General features: G+C 37.3%; 1 protein-coding gene across 1 annotated transcript; it reads left to right on the top strand.

Moving 5' to 3' along the window:
- Positions 1-206: 206 nt before the first annotated feature.
- On the top strand, positions 207-26,348 carry smg5 (SMG5 nonsense mediated mRNA decay factor). Its single transcript, XM_079894875.1, has 22 exons — positions 207-617; positions 1,692-1,790; positions 2,037-2,160; positions 2,255-2,411; positions 5,162-5,251; positions 5,345-5,434; positions 5,610-5,688; positions 5,894-6,019; positions 8,114-8,182; positions 8,288-8,499; positions 9,125-9,262; positions 9,556-10,401; positions 11,186-11,355; positions 11,467-11,542; positions 11,643-11,818; positions 13,169-13,327; positions 20,110-20,169; positions 20,296-20,455; positions 22,938-23,028; positions 23,124-23,198; positions 23,314-23,452; positions 25,255-26,348. Exons 1-22 carry the CDS (start codon positions 553-555, stop codon positions 25,336-25,338), a joined length of 3,285 nt encoding a protein of 1,094 aa, XP_079751001.1. The 5' UTR covers positions 207-552; the 3' UTR covers positions 25,339-26,348.

Here is a 26,348-nt window from a genome sequence, read left to right as displayed (position 1 = left end):
TAATTCTGCAAGCTTCTTAGAGTTTGAAGAAAATCCCTGTTATTATAATTTTACAGTATAAATAATAACTGTACTATAGTAGTTTGGCAGGAATTCTGGCTATCATAATACATTTCTGAGTAGGCCTACTAATGGTCATTGTTAGGAACCGTGGCTGATCATCTCGCCTGCAGAGCCGAGCGCTATTTGCAACTATCGCGATACTTGTAGCGGTCGCTGAACTGTGTGCGGTGGGAGGGGGAAAAAATGGCCGCTCGCGAAGCGACACTCGAAATGATGAGCAACAACAACACAAACACAACCCCTTCAAAATGTGACAGCTGACCCGAACCGACACCAGCACACACACCGGCTTCCGAACGGATGGGTATCGCGGCCGGTGACGGTGGAGGTCAGGAACGACAGCGTTTGTTTTTAAGTTGTAATTTGAGGGAAATAGGTGAGTTAGCTAGCCTGCTAACGTTAGCCGCGCGCTAAACTAGAGCTGAACGAACCAGAACCAGTACAAGATCCACGAAAACAGACCCCAACAGCCGCACTATCACTGCTAGGATGAGCGGACCGGGTCAGGACAGCGAGCCAGAGGCCAAAGTGCTTCATATTAAACGGCTGTACAGGTAAGAGCGTTGACAGCAGGCCGGTTCTGTCAGGAAATCTCAGTAATTCTTTATGGATTTGATGTTTTTTTTGTTCAGAAGTGTTTGAAAATATATTGATAATGCTAAAATGCTAAATGAGACACTTGACACTTGAATACAGAGGCCTGAGTATAGTCATTTTCAGTCCATTATGTCTCATCTGGAAATCTTATATTATTTGGCATGTGTGGCATGAAATTATAGCTATTAAATCTAAATTTACTTTATGATTTATGTCCACAGATACTCTTTTTTATTTCCTATAAAATAACAGATATGGGTAATTAAAATAATAGGCCTGAATTATATGAGAATTGAAGATAGAATATTTATAGCATCTGCACTATGCAATGATTGTTAACCCTGTAAAGCCCTTTTTTAATTGAAACAGTTTATTACAGGTTTTATTTTTTAAATGGCCAAAGATGAAATTCTGAAAGCTTTTTATGTAAATACATGACTTTATATATATATATATATATATATATATATATATATATATATATATATATATATATATATATATATAACAGACTTCTTATAAAAATGCATGTAAAATCTGTCTTGTCACTCTATATCTCCCAATAAAACCTCTTAGAAAGATGATCATATATGATACTGTAGGCTTTTTATGGTTAGGAGCAGCTGAAATTAATCTTTAAGCTCTAGCTCAAATGCCCGTGTTTACACATTAACCATTAAAAAATAAATCAAAAACATAGCTCTGATGATAAGTTACATTCACAATATGATTAGTGAAGTTTTTTTTTTTTCTAATACATTTTTATTGTCAAAAATATTGTTTGTAAAGCAACAGTTATATTGCTATAATGCGTCTTTGTGAAAGAAAAAACTTGTGGAAAATTATTCCATATAATGCAAACCATTACTGATTTGTTTGAATTTCAACCCCATAGATTTAACTAAATCATAAATCAATAATTGTGATTTTTATTATTATTATTATTGTGAAAGTGTTGAATGGGATTTATTATATTGTGAGTTTGTGGTGTATATAACAGTGTTCATCATTTCTGGTCTGTTTTCATGAAGGGCTGTGGTGGAAACGGTGCACAAGTTGGATATTATAATCAGCGGCAAGTCGTCGTATAGGGAGGTCTTCAAACCTGAGAATATCAGCTTGAGGAACAAGTAAGCACCAGTTTACTCTCTCTGCAACCCAACCAGGCACAGTGCAGTATAATCGGTTAGATAAGGTTGTGTTTACATGGAAGAGAGCTTTTATTGCTTGTCACCTGGTTAGGATGCAGTTACATTAGCTCTTAATAACTCATCAACATTCCCATATACTTACTTTACTGGGCTTTTTTTGTTATATATATATTATTTTATATATATATATAATTTTATTTTTATTCTATTTATTTTTTTAATCAGATTGCGGGAACTTTGTGTAAAGCTGATGTTCCTGCATCCTGTGGACTATGGACGCAAGGCAGAAGAGCTTCTTTGGAGGAAAGTCTACTATGAGGTCATTCAGGTCATCAAGACCAATAAGAAGGTACTGTCATGTAACACTGCACATGTACTTTTTTTTCTCTTTTTTTTTGGCTGTTGTATTGGCCATCAGGCTGAAATCCTGACTGTGTTTACAGCATATTCACAGCCGCAGTGCTCTGGAGTGTGCCTACAGGACTCATCTGATCGCTGGGGTGGGCTTTTTTCAACACCTGCTGCTCTATATCCAGTCACACTATCAGCTGGAGTTACAGGACTGCATCGACTGGACACACGTCACCGACCCACTCATCGGTGAGACATGTTTCCAGACGCATATTAAAGGCAGCGTTCTCACAGTCATGGAAAACTGGGGAATATCAAGGAATTACAAATGTAAAATAAGTCTAAAATATTTTTAAATATTATAATAATAATACTAAAAAAAAAAAATATATATATATATATATATATATATATATATATATATATATATATATATATATATATATATATATATATATATATATATATATATGTAAGGAATAATTGACGAAAAGCCTGTTGAATTATTAGAAAAATAATGCACACCCGAGGTGGTAATGCGGTCACGACGCAAAGCGGAGTGCATTATTATTTTTCTAATAATTCAACGGCCTGAAGTCAATTATTCCGCTTATACTACAGTTACCACAACTCGAAACATTGTTCAGATTATGTATTTCAAGACGTTTGTAAAGTTGTTGTCATTAAAACGCTCTTGTATGTAGGACTAATTTCTTACGCATGTAATACCATGCCTCCGTTGCTAATTCCAAAACGTCATTTTAGAGTTAGTAACGGAGGTTTGAGCCACTGATAGCAGACTAATGCTGGGACACACGACTAGCTGACACATTCTCTGACTGTTTTTATCGACTGCAGCAGATTTTAAACACCGACTTTGAACACAGACTGAACGCGCTGAACACGCGTTTGGGCATGATCAGTCATACGTATCAAATTACATTCATAACCGGCCTTAAAGTGTGTCCCCGGCTTTATGCAGTTATTAATGCAGTTATTAGAGAGAGATGTTGCAATAATGAGACAGAAAAGCATGTGCGTCAATATTATTATTTATTTATTAATTCAATTCGTTATAATTAATTTGTTCATTCTTTTTTATATTATTGACAGATGACAGTAGACTAGCCAAATAAATGAAACTCAAAGCCATTTTAACAAGTAGGCCTATCAATAATTATTTATTTGTTATATATTATCTGCAATAAAAATCCGTGCTGCAGGACTATCCATTTATTTAGCCTGTATTCAGTTTAATTTTCTATTGATTATAGATAGCCTAGGACTATATACTTTATTTATTAAAATTAAACTGCATGTTTCCATTGATTGTGAAGCTAGACATTGAAAATTGCAGATCAAGCGCATAGGGCTGCATGCTTTTTCTTGTTATGAATTGTATCCTATTTTCCGTTATTACAGTTAACTACGTGAAGTGATATGGAACTGTAAATATATATTAATAAATATATATTAATTACAGTTACTATATTAGTGATATTTAAAAAAACAATCATATTATAATAAATATTTCTATAGTAAATGTGATTTTTCTCTCTCTCTCTTTCTCTGTCTCTCTCTCTTAACTTCGTACTTTTATTAAATTGGCTAGTAATTGCTCTTTGTGAGTGTTATCTTTATGAAGTAATGACAAAAAAAGTTGTGGAAATTTACTGTTCAAAAGTTTTGGGAACCCAAAGTCATCATTTATTAGCCCTCATGTTGTAAATATGTCTACCACAATATGAACAATATATTAAAGTTTTCCCCAATTATGGAGAACTTGAAAATATCAGGGAAGTCAAACATTTTGATTTCCATGCCTGGATATGTCCGGGAAAATAATTAGATTTTTAGTGAATGTACATTATTCTAGTTATAGGGTTCCTACACAGATTGGAAAACTATGGAATTTGATTTGAGCGATATCCAAGTATGAATATGTATGGACATTTTTTTGTGTTTCCAGACTATTGCCCTTATTAAGTTTTATAAAATATAAATGAAAAAAATAATCAAATAAGCAGAGTGTTTTTATGGCATGATCGTACATTTTCATTACTCAAAACTGTTTGTCTTTACCATAAGTGAGTCTTTTTTTGACTTCATTAAACAAATGTATGTGTGCCATTCAAACCAGCAATAGATAAAGGAGCAAACGATCATCTGAGACTGTGCTTTGCTGTTTGGTGATCGTGCAACATCAAACCACATTTACAGTATCAAACTGATGTGTCAGAGGTGAATATGTAAAGGTTATAAAGCGTTTTAGGTTTCTTCTCATCATGTAAGTGCATGTTATCACTTCAAGATAACCAATTAAAAAAGTATTTACAGATGACTGTAATATATGGCATATATAATGCTGAAAATAGTATATGCTGTATGAATCATTTGTTCAATATGAACTGAAAAATCTACAGAGAGGCTTGGGAATTTGTGCCTGGAAAAGTATGGAATTTTGAATATCTGTAGTTATCAGCTTTAAAATATATAATTGGCTGGAAATTGAAAATTCCCATAAATGAAAATTCTGTCATCATTTACTCACCCTCATGTTCTTCCAAACCTGTATGAATTTCTTTGTTCTGTTGAACACAAAGGAAGATATTTTGAAGAATGCAGGAAACTGAACAGTTCTGGGGCACCAATATTTGTTTTCCTACTATGAAAGTCAATGGTGCCCCAAAGCGGCCTGGTTACAAACTTTCTTCAAAATATCTTCCTGTGTTCAGGGGAACAAAGAAATTTATACAGGTTTGGAACAACTTGAGGGTGAGTAAATGATGACAGAATTTTCATTTTTGGCTGAACTATCCCTTTAAGAATGATGAAAAAAATATGATTTAGTCATCACACTTGAAGTCATGGAAAAGTTCATTGGTCAAAAAGTTTGGGAATACTGTGTAGCAAAATCTATTGTATCTCACATTATAGCCTGTCATACTACCCAGTGTTAGCGTTTGCTGAATGAACCTTTCTGTGCTCAATGACCACAGGTCGTAAGAAACCAGTCTCAGCCACCCCTAAAGAGATGGAGTGGGCCCAGATGGCTTGTCACAGATGTCTTGTGTACTTGGGAGATCTTGGTAAGTGTGTTCTCACTTGATATTTCTTCAAATCAGCCTTGGAAAGCTGTGTCTTGCAGTGCGATCTCATGTTCACGTTTGATGTTTATGAAGCGCGGTACCAAAACGAACTGGCTGGAGTGGAAGCAGAGCAGCTGGCGGAGCGCTTTTATCACCAGGCCCTGTCTGTCGCACCTCACGCCGGTGAGCGAGTCCTCTCAACAACACATTTTCCTGGCACAGGAGAGCATGCTTTTTATGATTTTCTCTGTTAAACAGTGAATTTTAATTCACATTTAATGGTATTCATTGTTATTATTTCATTTTATTTGAATTTCACATTATTGCATTGGGGAAATGCAATTGTTGTCTTTTACAGGCATGCCGTTTAATCAGTTGGGTACGCTTGCTGGAAGTAAATTTTATAATGTGGAGGCTACTTACTACTACTTGCGCTGGTAAGGCTTCTGAGAACTGAATCATCTTAACGCATATAAAGTAAAACATGACATTAAATGTATATAGCAGCAACAGCACAGTAATAATAAAGAGGGATGTGAAGGACTGTTACATTCCTTTTAAATTGTTGTTTAATATGATTAGCGTTCCAAGAATCTGATAACCCTGCATGAACTTGACAAACTGGTTTTTCCTGTTGAACAGCATTCAGTCAGAGACACCCTTCGATGGCGCTTATGGGAATTTAAAACGTCTGTTTGACAAGGCAGCCAAGATGTACCACCAGGTGAAGAAACAAGAGATGAAGAAACTTTCACCATCACGCCAGAGGTGTGTTCCCTCTCTTTTGTGTACATATAAAAGACAGGATGAAGGAATGTTTCTGAAAATGTGTCCATTGTGTTCAGTGTGTTCCTGTAACATAAATCAGTGGTTCTCAAACATTTTGACTTGCCTCCCATTGTTCAACACAATATTCAAAGGCCCCTCATATATGCTATAATATTTCTACCGGTGTTTCTGCTGTAATTATGACAAAGCTGCTTGTAACACTGTGCATTATTTTAGTAAATGAATGAATGAATTAAGATTTAAAGTTTCTGTAAAACACCTCTGATCCATATCTATATGCCAGAATAGAGACTTGGGGGTGAGATCAGTAAACAACCACCTAACAATGCTCTATAAAGCTCTAAGCAATGACCTGTGGCCTGTTGCGTGAAGCTAGCTGAACAAACCCTGAGTTTCAGAGTAGGTTTAGAGTTGACTAAACCATACAAATCCATCCTGGTTCAGCGGGCTCAGTATAAACGTTCTCTGTCAACTCAGGTTTGATCCAGAGTTTGTGATTAACCTGAAAGTGTGACACGTACAGCCAATCACATGGAACATGGGGAGTGTCAATTTAATTCACTTCTCGCAAGAGAGCTGTGCAATTCACTTCTCTGCTGAAGATTAAGAGTTATTTGGGCAATTCCACGCAAAAATGTCACATCCATAACGCCAACACAATACCATGGCATTGTGTTGGTGTTATGGATGTGACAGTTTTGCACGGAATTGCCCATTTATGAAAAATATCATGAATTGAAATGCATTTAAATGGCTTTACATGAATAAACACTGCTGCTGCAGTAAAAATATGAGAAATGTCTGACTATATCAATGCAAGTGAATCAGCTGAATTTTAAATAATAATTAAATTAAATAATAATTAAATTAAATAATAATTTGAAGTGCTCAAAAGAAAACAAGTTAGCTTAGTCATTTTAAAAGCATTATATATTAAAGCTTTTATTTACATGTGTATATGTATATTAATTTAAATGCAACGTTCAATATTAATTGTCAATTCATATAATACTTATTTTAATAAATGAATTATAAATAATTATAATTCATATAATATAAAATATTAGTATTTATCAGTGGCAAAAGGGCAATTTTGTCAACAAAAAAAAAATCACTATGAACTGCTTTAATTTGAAGCAAAAAATACAGGGGGAGTGGCTTTAATGCATCAGATATATGTCACTTTGCTCACAGCTGATTGGTCCAGTTTTGGCTTGCGATCTTTAACCCTCCGGAGCACGTTAGCTGTGTAGCATAAGTTAGCATGGCAATGAACACCGCTAAAAACAAATCTCAAACTTACCTGGGGTGCGTTTCCCGTACAACGGTGTAACTCGCTGCTGAACTACCTTAGTGCGATGCATCGGTGAAGAAATCAACAAACTTGTCACGACTGTTTCTCGAAACCATATTGTCGCAAATTTGTCTTTCGACCACATTGGTTAATGATGTCATGCAGGTGTTGGGAGTAATAACTTATTTTAATGAATCAATTTGAGAACTAAAAAATGCTAGATTTTTGCAATAAATTACAGACATGGCAGACTAATTCTAATTTTTCTCAGTTATTTTGCTTTATTTCCAGATTGAATCAGAAGGACGTTCTTACGATCTACAGCATGTACGCACATGCACACTTTTCAAAAAGGATGCTATAAATCTCTTGACAAACTAAAAGACATTAATGGCATTGGTATATATTCGAAATAGAAGATCTAGATTGTACTGAATGGCAGCTTGCTTAGTTTGCTCAAGATAAGGATGTATTAAGTCCACGTTATGCAAACAAGAAACTATGCTTCTAACCACAGCTTGAGCAGCGATGCTGTATGCGACTGTTCGTTGGAACTATGGTTTCGGGAAACACAGATTTGTTGAACTTTGCTGATAACGACGGAACTTGCAACCATAATTGGCTAACGATGCTTTTGGGAAACGCACTCCTGGGTAGCAACTGAACCTGGCTTCATGCAATAGGCCTCTGGAAACCACACAAAATGTTCGACGTAGCCTCATGGTGGAGACTAGTATTGGCAAGCAGCAGTCACATTAATTTGGTTATTCTCGCTTCAGGTCAAAAGACATCAAAAGACTGCTGGTGAGCTTCATGTATTTGCAGAGCCTGTTGCAGCCCAAGAACAGGTGAGAGCATCAACCCGTTTAATGATGTAAAATCCCTATCCCTCCCCTGAAAGGTACAAGATTGAATTTGAGATCAAGTTTACTAATAACCTGTCACCTCTTCAGTCTGATGGAGACGGAGCTGACGTCACTGTGCCAGTCCGTGCTGGAAGACTTTAACCTGGTGCTGTTCTACCTGCCCCTTCCTGCTCACGGCAGCCAGTCAGCCAGCGAGGAGGAGGAAGAGCACGACTCGCTCTGTTCTGTGCTTCCTGACAGCCTCATATTCAAGATGGTGGTGACTTGCCTTATGGTGGTGCACAGCCTGAAGAGAGGGGGTAAGTAGGGACTGAAAGGATTGATCATGATGTTCAACATCTGCTGCTCGTTTTACGCCATGTCATTTTGTCATTAATTTGCATTCAATAAGCAGACAGATACTGCTTCACCAACCTAAAAATAGTGCTGGCTTCAAACTATTTATTTTTATTCAGTGAAATGGCAGATGTGTGTTGCTTCAGGCCTATTCTGATACATCATGCAAAAAGCACAATTTCCTGGTATTACTGCAGCTTTACCAGATACAACATTGTAAAAAGCCATAATAACTTTTTGCCCAAACCAGTCACCACATGCCATGAGATATTTTTTTCCCTGTTGTCAACTGTCATGTCTGCATATTTATATTTTTACATAGGTGCTATTTATATACTTTTATAATATTTATTAATATTTTGAGTTCGATTTTAGTTTTTATATTTTCGGTTTTATATAATATATAACATTTCAGGTTTCTTTGGTCATGAAAAATGATCAGGGAATTGTAGAATTGTGATTTCCATCCATCCATCCATGATTTAATGGCTGTTAGGGCACCGTTGGAAGCATTACAACCACAGTTGTTCTTTTAATTTTCTCGCAAATGAAGTACAAACTCATCTGTCAACTGTAATTTAATTCTAGCTTCAAAGCAGTACAGCGCCTCCATCGCTTTCACATTGGCTCTGTTCTCCCATTTGGTCAATCATGTCAACATTCGACTGCAAGCTGAACTGGAGGAGGGAGAGAGTGACGTCCCACCCCTGCGCACTGATAACACTGGTATGGGTACTTCTTTGCTTCTATGTGCTTTTGTCTTTCTGATTGTAAGGTACTTTCGTAATCTGCCAGAAGAAAATATGCAGTGCTGCCTTAGATTTTAGTGAGAAGTAGGTATCTTAGAAAGCACCATAATGTTGGCATCTATTTTTTGTAATAAAGCACCTATGATACCTTAAAATGCTGTCTAGTTAGGCAGCTCTCTAGGATTTGGAAAAGCTTTTGTCTTTGTTTTCCTGCTATGTGATTGTTCAAACTTAAAACTAACCTTCCCAATGTGATGCATTTGTTCGTAGATGATGCTGAAGCCAGAGATCACAGTGGTGCTGCTCTCTCAGAGGAGAAGACCCTGCAGAACGGCTCCCTGGAAGAGGAGGATGATGAAGAGGAGGACAAGGAGAATGAGGAAGATGTGACTAAGGGGAACGGAAGTACAGTGGGGATGAAGAAAAGCCTGGAGAAGAAGAGATCAGCTGAGGAGAAGCAAAAACAGAAGCGGAAGTTCTCACGACTCTCCATGCTTCGCCGCAGACGCTGTGCTCACAAGGAGGACGAGAGCGACCTGAGCGAGGGATTTGAGAGTGACGAAGAAGAGGACGAGGAAGGCGGTGGTCCGGTCGACGGTCTGGGAGCCACTAGGGTCCAGATAAACTCTTTAGGAAGGGAAGGGCGGAAGGGACCACTGGCAGAGGATGGCAGCTTCGAAAGTGGTTCAGAGGAGGAGGAGGGCGGCACTGCTTTTGACGTCGAGACGGATTCCGACATGAACAGTCAGGAATCTCGTTCGGACCTGGAAGACATGGAGGATGCAGAGAATGCGCCACAACAACCGCAACAAGAGGAAAACGAGCAGCCGCAACCATCTAGAGAGGAAAACTCGACCCCTCCAGTAACCAACGGCCCTTTAGTGTCTAATGATGCCAGCATCAGCAGTAACCTGCAGGCCATGTCCTCTCAGCTCTTCCAGGCGAAACGCTGCTTCCGGCTCGCCCCCACCTTTAGCAATGTTCTGCTCCGCCCTGCCGCTGCCACTAACCCCACCCCAGACTCAAACCCCGCCCCAATACAAGAACCCACACCTCCTACTGGAGAAACACCGAAGCACACGAGTCCAGAGATCGCTAATGGAACCAACGACAAAGGTATATTGCATACAGAGAAGTCATTTTAGTTTTCTGCAATTAATTTAACTTAGTCTATACATGCTTTTTTATATACATTACACTTTTGAGCTTGGTAAGAAGTTTCTTATTCTCACCAAAATTTATTTGCATTTATTTGATTAAAGATACAGTAAAAATGTTAATATTGTGAAATATTATTACATTTTAAAATAACTTTTCTGTTTTAAGTGTCGTATTATCCTTCAGAAATCATTCTAGTATGCTGAATTGGTGCTTAAGAATTTTTTTTATTATTAAGATTAATATCATATACTATACTATTTATTTTTATAATCAATGTTGGAAAAAGTTGCACTGCCTAATATTTTTATGGAAACGATCAGGATTCTTTGATAAATAGAAAGTTGAAAAGAACAGCTTTTTTTTTTTTTTTAAGAAATATTTTGTAATATTATGAAACTATTTACTTTAAAAAATCTTACTGACACCAAACTTTTGTAAAGTAGTAGTATTACTTGTTAAGAAATTTGAAGTTTGAAACTCTTTTACATATAACCAAAGTCCTTCAGGTCCATTCAGTCTACAGGCTTTCATAGACAACCTAGGAAGTTGGGAAAGTCTCGTTTTTTTAAGTTTTGTTACAAGCTATTATTCACACATTGTCAGTAAAAAAGTAAATTATGCATAAAGCCCCTTTAACGCTATATTTTTACCCCGTCTTTAAAGCACTGTTATTTTCTTAAGGAAGTGCAGATTTAGCCTTACTTATAAAAACTAAGATTATTTGATTTGCTGTTTACAGATCCTGACTCTGATTCTGAGGGCAGTGTTCACAGCAACCAGTCGCTTCCCAGTGAGAAAACCCTTTCTGAGCGACTGGAGATTCTGACCAATCAGGGTCTCATCCAGGTGGTGAAGGTCTTTTTGGATTGGCTGAGGACGAACACTGATATCATCCTCATGTGCGCTCAGGTACATCTGAAAATTCTGCATTTTTCTTGAGAAAACCGCACAATCGTTTTTTTGTTGGTGTTGTTGTTTCGCTACACTTTTGTATACATGTTGGTCTTTTTTCTCAAACAGAGTTCTCAGAGCTTGTGGAACAGACTCTCAGTGCTGCTTAATCTACTTCCTGAGGGCAGCAAGATATTAGAAACTGGTGAGAGAAGTCGTTATTATTATTATTATTTTTTGTATTAAAGTAAACATATCCTTTAATTTCCCTCATAACGCAATCTTTTCCTCTCGTTCTGATGCAGATTTAGGTCTGAATAAGGATGTAGCAGAACTTCTGAATGAGTGTGAGCAGCCTGGTTTGGTCCAGACACTGCTGTTGCCCGAGGATCTGGCCCTCCGCCACCTTCCTGCCCTCAGCGTAGCCCATCGACGCTTGGACTTCACTAACCAGAGACCCCCACTTACCCCTCTGGATGAGGTAACATCACACTTACCTCTTTATTTGGAATTATTTTTACAATTTGTTTGTGTCGTCAATTGCATTCTTCATATATTCAAATCATATTTCATTTAGGATATAAATTTTTCCTTGTGTTCATTTAGTAAAACTGTGGAAAACTGGTTTTACAGGTTACCAATGCTACCAGGTTACGTTTTTTTTTTTTAAGAATACTAGATTTTTACCTTTGTTTTACTTTAAAAACATTTGAATCTTAAAGAAGCCTAGTATTTAAAGGGATAGTTCGGGCAAAAATGATATTAAACCCATGATTTACTCACCCTCAAGCCGTTCGAGATGCATATGTCAATCTTTTTTCAGACGAACACATTTTCGTAGCGTTTGATTTAGCTATACTTCATTCTACGTCACGACGCTTACTACGCTACGTCCTACGTCATACGCCAGCATCCATCTCCCGTGAACGCGCTTTGACCGTTGTCGGAAGCCAGTTATTTTCGTTTATAAAGTTTTAAATATGTATATTTTTACGACAAAACCGCACGGATTACCCTCAGAAGACCTTCGTTTATCTCCCTGGAGCCGGATGGATTACTTTTGTGAAAGTACTTTTTATTTTTGATGCATGCACATTTTTGGGACTTGAAGGAGGTGGACCCCATAACTTGACATTATAACCACTGAAAGATCTAAGACATTTTCTAAAATAACTGAAAATGTGTTCGTCTGAAAAATGATTGACATATGCATCTCGAACGGCTTGAGGGTGAGTAAATCATGGGTTTAATATCATTTTTGGCCGAACTATCCCTTTAAAATGTTAAGACTTTAATTTGTACACATAAATACAGCCTTGGTGAGCATAAGAGACTTATTTAGCAAACATATTACTGAACTCAAACTTTTTAACGGTAGTGTATATTGTTACAAAATATTTATATTTTAAATAAATGCTGTTCTTTTTTAACTTCTTATTCATCAAAGAATCATGAAAAAAGTATCACAGGTTATAAATAAAATATTAAGCAACACAACTGTTTCCAACATTGTTAACAAATGTAATTATTCCAAATGTGTTAGTAGTACATTTGAAAGCACCAAATAATTATATATATATATATATATATATATATTGGGATGAATTATTTAGTGCTTTCAAAAGTACTATTAAAACAGTTGGAATCATTACATTTCTTAGGATTCTCACTCATCCCTACTTGAGTGTCATAATGTATTGTTCAGGGAAAGTCAAGTAGCTGGTTCCAGCTAATTAGTGTGCAGAGGATTTCATTAAATTACATAAGTGCAATTAACATTCATGGTCTTTTGCTTTCTCTCTTTATGTCTTGTTTTCTCTGTGCTGTCCAGTGTGTGGTGCGCGTGTGCTGCATTCGCAGCTTTGGTCACTTCCTCACAAGTCTCCAAGGCAACGTGTTGCACTTCAACCCAGAGGCGGGCATCTTCACCAGCATCAGCCAATCGGAGCAGGAGAATCTGATTCAGCAGGCCAAGGCCCAGTTCCGCATGGTAAAAGACATGATATTTAATTGTAATGGAAGAAATAATAAGCCAAAGTATTAGTTTAGCAATAATAGATTTGCTTCAATTTGCACTAGAAACTATTTTCTCTTAAAACAGTAACTTAAAACAGTGACTTCTTTTGTGTATTCGGTGCATTGGTTCGTTTGGTGATTTCAGTAGCTGTAGCATTTAAATACATGCCAAAATAGTCATGGAAAGTGTCTCTAAATGATAGGGTCTACACAGACATGTCTGCGGTAAAGAAAACAAGGCTTTTTCATAAAACCTCACCACATTTGTGAGCTTTTGCTTGAGAGCCTTATGTTGCCAAGCAACCATGCAGCCCTTACGGGTAGAACAAATGATGCTTGAAGTGCCACCTTGCTGTGCCGGTGAAGAGGCGGCCCTTTCTGGTACAATTTCATTAAAACCTTCAGAGTCTGCGAATGAAAAGCATGTCATAGACTGCCAGGCATTCATGGAATAAGGCTGTAGTCAACAGCGCAGGTCTCTCATAAGACGCCACTAAATCATGACCACTGTAGTCAGCGTGAACTCTCTGTCCCTGCTGTAAACCCAGCTCAGAGTGTGAGTGTCCTGCATTATTTTAAGAAGACTCTTTTGTTGGTTTTAGTTTGCAAGCTTTAATTCAATTCCAGTTTTATTTATTTGTTCCTTCAGTCATCTCTCTGTGTAAACAGCAAAGCATAAATATGAGATCTGTTATTTTCCGATTGGCAATATGCATCTGATATCGGACCTACATCTAAACACATCAGAAGTTTTCGTCATTGTCACGTGTCAGTAGTGTTAATTTCATCAACGAAAATTATGACGATAAAATGTTCATCAACAACGTTTTTTTTTGCCATGATTAAGAAGAGACAATGACAAGAAGACACCAAGGTCATTAAACGATAACTGTGTCTATAATAACATGCATTATCTTTGACGAAAAAAGATGAGACTAAAAGTTTGTTAAAAAGTAAACTACAAAAACTCTATTTATGTCGGGGGGGAAAAAGAGGAGACAAAATATTACAAACTGCTGTTCAAGCCTCTACTACGCGCTTTCATGCTTGCGGTTGCCAGATGTCACGAGCAGCCGTGGCTTGTCTGTATATTCATCCAAAACATAGACCTCTATTTAAGCTAAATCATTAATAAATTTGTATATGTGTTCAGCATTCTGCAACAAATATTTTTTTGATTTTCTAGACTACTTTAAGTCGCAAAGTGAGCAGGATATATTAAAATTTAACGTATGGCTTCAGCAGGCGTCTATTATTATATTAAGCGGGACATCCGGTCTCAGAGCCCTCCCCAGCTCTACAGTGCTCCACAATTTTCCAGTGTAAATCTGTTGTGAACAATGTAACTGCAGCGCAGATTTCAGACTGCCCCAATTATTTTCACGTTAGCTTGCGTAAAACCCCGCTCCAGACCAAGACGATAATAATCAGCTTCAGCTATGTGTGTATAAAGCCCCTTTCACACAAAGTGTTGATTCCATAGAATTGCTAGAGTGCCTTCTGTGTGAACGCAAACTTGTCCCAGGATCGATCCCAGGATGGGGACCTAATAACATTGCTGGTATCAGTCCCAGAACGCGCCCTGTGTGAACAAAAGGCAGGACCAATGCTGCAAGGGGTGTGTCGTAGTGATGACGCATGAGTCTTTGACCGGGGTTTTAAATGCAGATCAACGTTCAGTTCACATTACACATTAACAAAGAAGAAAGTTTGTGTTCTTCAAGAAACAAAGGTAGGACAAAAAAATGTTGCAAACATGCTTTAATGTTAAAAAAATATAATATTTTTCACATACTGTACATTATTGTAGCTCTTCATGCCCAGTCTTTCTAAAACGCGTTTTCCACAAAGCCCCTCCTTCTGAAAAGCGTAGTGTTCTCTGATTGGCCAGCTTGACCCAGTGCGTTCTGATTGGCCGAACACCTCATGCGTTTGTCGGAAATGTAACGCCTCCTTACCATTATAGCAAGCTTCAGCTTCCAAAGCGATTATAAATACAGTTAATAATGTTGTCAGTTTTATGATATCAGTTCGAGCCAGAGTCAGATTCTGAAAATGCAGATGACCAAACCAATCATTCAGAACCTGACACTCGTATGTATTTACAGTACACAAGCCGCGGTTCAGCTGAACGTCACAGACACCACCAGTTTGAAAGCGCAGGCTACTTCAACTCTGCTTGAGCGGAATACTACATCCATGTTTGTCATCTTTTCACCAGAAGTTATAAGTGGAGAACAGAGGATACTATGTTTGTGAACAAATCCATCTCTGCACGTTTGATCGGAAGAATGACAAACAATATGTGTTACTCTACACTGCGCTTAACTTGAACAGTCAGCAAATAATACTTTAACAAATTATAAAGCATACTTACAGGCTCTGATTCAGAAGCGCCAGATTACCCTAGCAAATTTAAAATTGCCTTATTTTTTAGAAAATAGCCTTAGTGCACAGCCGGCCTTGTACTCTCCCAGATTCAGGACACTGTCCTCCGTGAAATGCGCTTCACACACATGAACGTTTGGGTTGTACTGTTCTGGAACAGTGTTGTAAATAAATCTTGATTCCTTATTCTATAATAATAACTGATTCCTAATTGCCTCCACTGTCGGAAGGCCGAATAAAGTGCTGCTTTTGCTTTCACATAGAAACACTCAGCATCTCCACAGCATGGTGGCGACAACACTACTGACCACTGAAGTCACGCCTTCTTTCTTATGCGTACGCATTTGGGTGGCATTATGCAGATATTTCCACAGTGACGTAGGTCTGCGAGGGAGAACTCGATCTAGGTGTTTTAGCTAGGTCTGAATCTGCCTTCTCTTTTAAATAGAATAATTATTTTTTATAGGAGACTTTGAGCTTTGTAACTTAGCAGATCTTATACGCGCACAAACAGCTACATAACACAATAAAGAAAAAGGAAAATATGTAAACGCATCATATGACCCCTTTAAGGCAAATCTATGCATGTGTCATGCATACTTTAAAGCCTGTCAATCAATATTACTCAATCAACCACCCTCAGGCTGAATAACGCAACCTCTGCCAAATGTGTTTTGCGTGTGTTCAGCGATTAGAATATAAAGCTTACAAAAAATGTTTATCATAAACAAGCGCTAAGACCCTAATAAACTGCCCTACCTAAATTTATGGTCACGAGCCGCTACTGATCACGAACTTAAATCCCCCAATCAGAACTTTCTTCTTAAAAGGATACATTTTCTGTCAGGTGTTTTACTTAAAGCTACACTGTGTGATTTTTACCCCCATCTAGCGGTGAAATTGTATATGACTACCCAGTGAATATTAGTTTCTGTTCCTCTCAATTCCGAGAGCGTTTTAACTCCTACGGTGGCCGTATTATTCCAAGATTAACATGGCTTCCAGTTATCACTTCGTCCATGACAATAATAAACAATACGTCTAAAATGAATAAAACTACAGGACAGATGTCAGGAGGTAAACGTCACCCTTGGAATCGGCTATCCCAGCATAATCAGATTAGGCTAATGTTACAATGTGTACAAAGTAAAAGCAATTAAAAATAACTAAAATTTACAGTGTCCTTTTTTTATATAGCTTAAAAAATTGCACCTTTAAAACTATTCATTACCTGTGATCTGTCGCAGCACAGATTTATGTTACAAGGTAAACAATACTTTTTCACCATTAGGGCTGGGTATCGATTCAGATTTTACAAATCGATTCGATTTCGATTCTCAAGCTCTCAATTCGATTCGATTTCGATTCTCAAGCTCTCGATTCGATTCGATTTCGATTCTCGATTCGATTTTCGATTTCGATTCTCGATTCGATTTTGATTCTAAATTCGATTTCGATTCCACTCAATGAATAGCCTATATATTTAATACAAATCCTATATTTATAAAAAAAAAAAAAAAAAAAAAAGAAAGTAAAGTGAACATAAGTTTGGAAGTGGTTAATTAATAAAAAGAAATTAAGAGCTACCAACCTGTATATTAAACATACAATAAATAGACAGGGTTTTGATGCAAGATGAAAAATTTATGCTGAAAATTGGACAAGTCAGAACAGTCGCATGCCTTGATCAAACAGGTTAAAAATCCTCATATAAACCCATAAAAAAAAACTTGCATATATTTTATCTGTCTAGGTAGGACATATAGGCCTACAGAAATTGAATAAAGTTATCAAACAGTCTGCGATGCATTAATTCTAAAGTATATATGCATTAATTCTAAAGTATATATAGACTAATCCTTATTAAAGTTACAAAAGTTATTTAGTCAAGAGCAGTGAGTGTTTTTATCTGTTCCCTTTGTTCTTTGATTAACTTTAATGACAGAGATAATTAGTGGCTACTGTGTACTGTCCCTTTAAGAGACCAACCGCTGCTAACAGAGACGCGGATCTCACACGCGCCTCATCATTCACGTTCATCATAAGACTGCTCTTATGTTATGAAGATACTCGACAAAAAGACATTTTGGCATAATTGTGTGTGTTATTGTTCGTTCAAGCACGAAAGAGAACTGTATTCTGGGCTGTCTTGTGCGCACGCACGATATCAGCTCGAGTCTTTCTGTGTCACAGGACATTCACGTCATTGCGTAGGCTTGACATCGCGATTGCGATATGATTAATTGTGCAGCACTAGTTGAGGTTATTTTATGATTAAGATAAAACAAACATAAAATCTCACAGCATTAGCTATAAAATGGAGTTTGCAAGCCTATGAACAGTGGAGGAAAACTAATACTGGCTTTTGGGTAATAGATAAATAAATATGGGAAAAAATCGATTCGTGGCGTTTGAGAATCGATTTTGAATCGACCACATTTTAAAAAACGATTAATCGAAAAATCGATTTTTTTGCCCAGCCCTATTCACCATTGACGCGAGGATGAAGTTATACTAGAGGTCGATCTGGCGTTATGCACAACCATGCTATGGTTAGACAAGCAACTATAAAACTTCGAATTTACACAAATGAATTACAACAGGCTGAATTACCTGTCGAGAAGAAAGCAGGCAACCTCGGCGTCCGTTTTAAAATCTTTTCTCCTCATGAGCTCTTTCCATCTGGGAAAAGTTACTCCAATATTGACTATGGTCTTGCTGATTTGTCTGTCGCGTTGACGTTTTAATTCTCTCTTTCAAATGTGAGTACGCACACACACACACACACACCACACTATCTTTCAAATCTGCCGGCACTCGCGAGCTCGCGAGTAATCTCCCCCTCGCATTCGTCAGGTGTCACTGAGTGAAAAACGCAAAAGGCGAAGCTTGAATTTACAGGCATGTCCCTCTTTGGCTAATGTAGTTTCAAGATGGAGGGGCAACCGGCATACGAACCCCTCACCCGTATGTACTTTCAATGGCAGATTATAAACTTAAGAGAATACTTTATTACTTGAAAGAAGTAAATATACATTAATGAGCACATATATTTTTGAAAGAACTAAGTGTTTTTTGCTAAGAATCAACTAAGAAAGTTACACAGTGTAGCTTTAATCTTTGCAATCTGGCAAACCATGCATATGAGTTGACATTCTGTTGATTTGTGCTTATGTGAAAGAGTGCAATAATTCTGATGAAATTTAAAAATACATTTCTTAAATGACAAAAAAATTTGAGATTATAGTTTTCAGTAAAATAATCATGATTATCAATTTAACCATTATGCAGCACTACTTTTCACTGACTAAAATGGCCAGACATTTAGTCGGCTAAAACTTGACTAAACAAAAACATAACGTTGACTAAATACGAAAAAAAATAAACTCAAGGAACAGTTGACACAGGACTAAGACTAAATAAAAAAATAGCTGACGAAATTAACACTACGTGTCAGATAATCTTAGTTCCTCTCTGAAACCATCACATGACATTGAGGTAAGGTTAGTGGAATCATGGGAATTTGTAAACATGAATCATGAAGCCTTTTCAAAATTCAGTGGTTGAATCTATAAAATGTCACAGATCCAAAGATGAACACGGAATATATGGAGGGTTTTAAAATGTTGTTGGATAGCAGCAGTAGTTTATCCGTTCATTTTGGCCCATATTATTGATCCTGCATTTTTCATAATAGATATTTCGGTCTGTAAGACATTTATGGTCACAGACAATAATATTGACTGTAAAAATTTCCCTTTTTAAGGATCAACCTCTGCTGTCAGTGTCAAGTGTTTTGAATGGTAGTGTACACAAGAAATATTCATGGTATAACATATAAATCTGAAGCAGGAGCAAGACTAAACTTCATTGGCACAATAAGGGCATGTTATGCAAATAAATCTAATCTCCAAAGCCATCTTAAAATTTACAAAAGATCCAATGCTTTTAGTTTATATTTAATACATATCTCTCTGTCCTTATATTTTCCCTCACTCTTACAATATTACCTTAGAGTTGAAATGTGTGAAATAAACTGCAAGGTGCCCTTTTTGTATTTTACTTCCCAGAATTGTAAGGTTACATTTATCTGTGGTTTAACCATTAAACTCTTTAAGTGCTCTTTAAAGTTATTCTTTAAAAAATAATAATAAAGAATCATGCCCAAATCACCACTGTTTTTGCGTTTGTGTTTTCCTGTCTATTTACTGTATACTGCTCTGGCGTGTTTTTTTTTTTCTCTTCCTCTTTAAGGGTAAAAATATATTTAGCTGCTTATTCACACCTTGTGTTTACTAAAGGTAAAATCTGAGTAATATTTTGAGGTTACACAGAGGTGATGTTGACCTTGCCTCATCTCATCCACAGGCGGAGGAGGAAGCTCGCAGAAACCGGCTCATGAGAGATATGGCCCAGCTGCGCCTACAGGTCAGACCAGCTGTTGGGTTTATTTTTAACTTTCATTAATGCACGTCGTCTTCACAGTATTTATCCAAATGTACTCAATTAATTGAAGCAGTAATGAACCATTTCCTTGTCTCTCTCTCTCTGCAGTTGGAGGTCTCTCAGCTGGAGGGCAGTCTGCAGCAGCCCAAAGCCCAGTCCTCCATGTCTCCTTATCTGGTGCCAGATACCGCTGTTCTCTGCCAGCACCTGGGACTGCTCAGACAGCTGGCTGCCAGCGGCTGCTTCATCATCATCATCCCTCGCACAGGTCAGTCCACGAGTCTCCTCCCATCTCCAAATGAGAGTTTCCAGATGTGGGAAATCTGGACATAGCCTGGAAATGTCACGGAAATGAATATATCTAATTACTCCATTAACTAAAACTGTTAGAAATCATTTTCAGTCATTTTAATAAAGCTAAAATAAAATATTTATCCATCTTTTTCCTGAATGCAGAAGTCTCGCCTGACTCATGGCGTAAATATCCTTTACATTTCCGGTCTCCGGTGTTTCTAGTCCAATTAGTATATTTTCAGAGCTGAAAATGTAACGTTAAAGCTGTTAAAATTGTTTCAAAAAGCACATGGCTCCATAGTGCCATCACTTTACAATGTTGCATTGACCATCTTTTGTCAGTGCCTCACCCGTCAAAGTTTAATAAGTGCGTAGATGCCCGAAGTTAGCTACATTGAAAACAGATGGGTGCTCATATGCTTCATCCAGCTCCCGATCAGGTGAAGTTTGGGGGGTTTTGCCCTCAAAATGAGAACAGTGCACATATTCTTTCTTCTGTTGAACACAAAAGAAGATATTTTGAAGAAAGTTGGTAACCAGACAGTTGATAGTAGCCACTGACTTCCATAGTATTTTTTTTTTCCTACTATGAAAGTCAATGGCTACCGTCAACTGTCTGGTTACCAACTTTCTTCAAAATATCTTTTTTTGTGTTCAGCAGAAGAAAGAAACTCATACAGATTTGGAACAACTTGAGGGTGAGTAAATGACAATTTTTGTTTTTGGGTGAATCACCCTTTTAAAAGCTGCATATTTTCTCTTTTCAGTTTTTGGCATTAAATCCAAGGCACATGGCGCCGTATACGGACATTCTTTTCAGATTTGCTGGTGCTCAAAACACTTACCGTATTGTTCAGAATATAAGAAAATGTTTTTTTTTCTTAGAAATACATCTGAAAAAATGGGGTCGTCTTATATTCTTTGTCTGAACGTTTACATGTCAATAATACACCCGCAACAATAGGGAGCACCAAATATGAGTAAAACTAGTGTTTCCCCCAGAACTGATAAATGCAGCGGAGTTATCAAACAACTCTCATTAAGCAGCCAAGAAATACGGTGTGTCAGAGTGTAATGTTAGAAGATGGCAAACCCAAAAAGACAGTCTTAAAAATGCCAACAAAAAGAAAAATGAAATGAGGGGCTGCCCATAACCAGAGCCGGCATCCATCTGAAGGCACTGGAGATCACCAAAGAGCTGAACATGCGCACCAGCGAGGACCTCGTTTCTTATTTCGGCTACATACTGATGCACTTGCCTGTCAATATCCTTGAAGCGGCCGCTTTAATGCAGCGTAATGGATTAGCGCTTGCCCTTTGACACTTTAGGGAGAAACTGCTGTCTTTTCATATCCCCTGGATCAGATGATTTACCAGTATTTACCATAGGCCTACTTTAAATACAAAAATTAAAAATTTCAATATGAAAAAAATATTTTCAAATAAAGCATTTTCTAAAGCAATAAAGATTTGGTATTCAAAAAGGTACATCTTGAAAAGGAGGGTGCGCGTGTGTGTGTGCGCGCGTGTGTGTTTGTGTGTGTGTGTGTGTGGGGCGGTTGTCTTATGTTCAGGGTCATCTTATATTCGGAACAATCCGGTACTTTCCAGGAATCTCTTCAGTTTATTGATGTTGTTGTGGCAGCCAACAATAGCACAGCTTAACCCTTCACTCATTTTTAGTAATGTTCAAAAAGTTTCTGTTTAATTCAGTCACTCTTTTTTTAGCCTGTTTTAACAATGGTTTCCTATGGAGAGCGGAACAGGAAAGCGTGCAAACGGAAGTTAGAATCCATCGTTTACTCAGGAAAAAAGATGATATTTTAAATGATTTTCTAATTGGAAAAATTATTAAACTTTGTTGCTTTTAGAACCAACTAAAATAAGTTTGATGAAGTACTAAAAATACAAAAATCTGAAATAAGAAAATATAAAGCTTATTCATGTTTATTAATAAAAATTCTGTAACAATATACATTGCTAAAATGACTGCACAAACTAGTTTGTAAACCATAGTGAAGCCTGATATGGGCAAAACATTCTTTTGAGTAATTCGAAGTGTTTTATGAAATCATTCTGAATGATTCATTAGCATGTCAGTGTGACTCAAAATGATTTTAAACAATTCTTATTCAGCCTAGAAACGGATAATGACATGTAAAAGGAAATTTATTGGTAAAAAAGAGTGGGAGCCTTGGCATCTGAATGGCAGCCTTCTGATTTTATGTGCAAATATTTTGAATTGCCTAACAGTTTTTACACTAGGTTTTTTTTGTTTTTGTTTTAAATGACTACACTTTGAATGATTTAAGATCGAGACTTCTCCAGTTTGGCACCTCATATGTAATGAAAAGTAATCTTAAATGGGCATTTTGCACAGAAGGTGTTAACCGTCAGGAATGATCAGTCAATATGTTTTTGCAAATTGCCTGACTGAGATTTCTGATCTCTTGCAGTGATTGATGGTCTGGATATGCTGAAGAAAGAGAACTCCGGAGCGAGAGATGGCATCCGGTTCCTTGAGACAGAGTTTCGGAAAGGGAACAGGTACATCTTGAGGATTGTAGCTCTGTTTGTTCCAGACTGCAGACCTGTAGAGCTCAGTCGATGCTGAGCATTTATTCTTACTTACTATGCAACAGGTACATCCGCTGTCAAAAAGAGTCAGGAAGAAGCTTTGAGAGGGACAAATTAAAACGACAGGACATAGAGGCCTGGTAAGCCCCGGCATCTTCACTTCTTGTTTCAGAGCGAAGTGATGTTAAATTCAGTTGTGAAGCCCTGTAGGGTTTTTTGCAGACAGCATCGCTGCATTGATTGTTCTGTTGGCAGGCACCTGTATAAGATGGTGGACAGCTGTCGTCAGCTGACGGGATCTCAGAGCAGTGGAGATGAAGACACCGCTGGCATGGTGACCATTTTGACAGGACACTCATTGGAGGAGCTGACTGAAAGATCAGCTCCCATGAAGGTCAGTTGTCCATTAGAAGACTCCAAATAGGCTTTTATAGTGTGGTATTGGTTGGCAGTTTAACCAAAACTTTATAACAGTATTAGATTGTATTAGAGGTGCACGATTAATCATTTAAAGATCGCGAAGTCGATTCAAACACCCATTTAGTGATATTATTCCTAAATGACAATATTTCGCCTGTGTCTATTAAACCTTTGACAAGTACGATCACATGAAACATATCAATCTGCTTTGCTGCTGCCGCTGAGCTAGAGAGAGCAGTTGTCATGTTTATATGTGAAAGAGCTTCACTAACAGTCTTTTTTAGTGTCATTATTTCTGTGATACAGGAATTCAAATAATCACAGAAGCACTGGGATAAAAGTTTATAGTTGCGATTAAAATAGAGCAAATCACCTTTTGAAAGTAACTTGATGCTTCAAATGAAGATTGTACCAGTAGGTGACGACAAGCGCCTGTTAAAAAATGTATTTGTCGTCGAATCATTCATTCAAGAGATCCATTTAAAATGCTGATTCATCCGGTAATGAAACAAGTCTTTATAAGCGAGTCATTGAATCATTCATTCAAACCAGTTTTTTTTTTTTTATTCAAATTAAATAAACATTTTGTCCGAATTTCTAGAATTTTACATGTTGTATTCTTAGTACAAACATCTTAGTATTCTCTAATCTCTTAACCCTTAAACAGGCAAGAGTAGAAAATAAGCAACAAATAATTTCATGTCATTTTTTTATATCATCTGGACTTAAGTAAATCATATCCAAAAGAATTTTTGAAAAATGTTATGTATTTTGGATTTTATGAGTTGTGACTCCCAGATCACATTGCCTGTTTAGGGTATAAAAAAAGGACCAAATCTATAACTGTAACTGCCATTGCATGTTTAAAACAATTATTATCCTATACTTCAACTCATATTATATATCATTGGAAAGCTTACAAACTCAAGATTCAGCCTGTGAAAACCGTTTTGAAATCGGACCTTGCGTTACCATAAAAATGGTAAAAAAAAAAATGGTAAAAAATGTTGGATTTAGGTCAGGCTGACTAATTGATCACAGATAACTTGAAGCAAATCATGTGACCAGCATACTCAAGACAGACAGGCTGTATCAGTTTAACCTGTAAATTTTATAATTTGTAAAAAAAAAAAAAAAAAAAAAAAAAAAAAACTCAGAATACAAAGATTGTTACAAAAATGAATACAAAGTTAATCCCTTTTTTATACCCAAAAGTGGCAATGTGACTCGGGTGTAACATATATTTCAAAACGTGCTAAATAACAACATGAACAACATTTTTATAAATTTTCTTTTTCAGCACCTTAAGACAATGTTCATAATTAATATTAGCAGTGTTAGTATTATTTTTTCAAAAGAAAAGTAAGTTTAATATATATTTACTTAGTGTCCTGCACCACTGGCAGCCATGTTAGATTTAGGTCAGGCTGACTAATTAATCACACATTTTTTTAAACAAATCATGTGACCAGCATACTCAAGACAGACCAGGCTGTGATAAATGATAAAAGGATTTGATGAAAAACGCCCCAAAAAAGACGACAAAAACTATGTTACACCCAGATCACATTGCCAGTTTTAGGGTTAAATAGAAAGCTACGCTATTTCGTAGCATCACGTCTTTTACTTAGTTACTCCCCAACACTGTCATGCCACCCAGACCGAGTAGAATCATCCAGATGTTTCTCTGTAAGAACCGTTGGGGTTATTGTCGTAGTGTCCGTTTGTGTGATGCAGTGGTGTGTTTACACAGTTTTTCCATTGATCCGGCTGTAGGTGTCTGTCCAGGCGGTGGCAGCGGCGGGCATGGAGCTGAAGAACATCACCGAATTCTACCGGCAGTGGAAAGAGATCGGCTGAGAGACGGCGTGGGACGCAAGGGGTCGGCTTGGCATTCAGCTGATCGCACACTCACTCCCCCTCTCTCTCAATCTCTCACTCTCTCTCTCTCCAACTTTATCTGTATCTGTGTCTCCAGGGGAAAAAATACTCAAAAGATGGAGGTTTGTAAGGAAGGGAGGGTGCAGGAAGTGTTCGGAGAAAAGAGAAGTCAGATGCACAGGGGCTTTAAACGAAAACGGCGCATCCTCGACCCCGACACAGGAGGATTAAAAGCTACAGGGTGAAATAACTGCGTTTAAGTGCCCCTGGTGCGCTATAACCAGGCATATCTGCCGATGAAATGAGTGTATATGTTTTGAGAGAGAACAAACATTCATGTGCATATATGTCAAAAACAAACCCATAAATTGAAATGTATAGAACAATGTTTTTGGATTACTTTTTATTTCCGTCTTTTCGCTTCAGTCATGGGGGTTGCACTGCCACGTGGATGTGAGTTTTTGACTGGAGCGGTGAACACCGTCTAGCGTTTACCCGTGGTTCCTAGGGTCACGAAGGATTCAGGGTATAGGGTGTACACTTCTTTTTGATGATTTGTTCTTTCTAACGTGGCTTTCCCCACCAGTTTTTTTTTTTCTTTTTGCAGTGTAACTTTGTGATTTAATGTATTGTGTTATCTGTGTATGAGCAGGAAGTCTGGCAAATGGTTGCTTTGATTTTATTTTTGTATGTCGTATTATTGCCTTTATATGCTGTGCTGAACACACAGGAATGAGGTTGGGTGTCGAGATGTTTCTTTCTGTTATGGCATAAAGAAACGGCTCAGAGTTACAAACATCTGATTCTCTGCTTACAGATGTGGAAGTGTTTCTGCTCGACTCTAAACATGAGATTACTACTCAGCAAATCTAGTCGCAGCCATTCGCCATCACATTCTCATAGTAATTGTCCCATATTGCACATCGCAAAGGAATCCAGTGTATGTGTGAGGCAGTGCATTAAACAATAAAAGATTTCATTTAAAAATG

This window comes from Squalius cephalus, assembly GCF_949319135.1.
Source record: "Squalius cephalus genome assembly, chromosome: 15".
NCBI lineage: Eukaryota > Metazoa > Chordata > Actinopteri > Cypriniformes > Leuciscidae > Squalius > Squalius cephalus.
The sequence above is the reverse complement of the archived record's forward strand: the minus strand, read 5'-3'. Positions and strand labels throughout refer to the sequence as shown.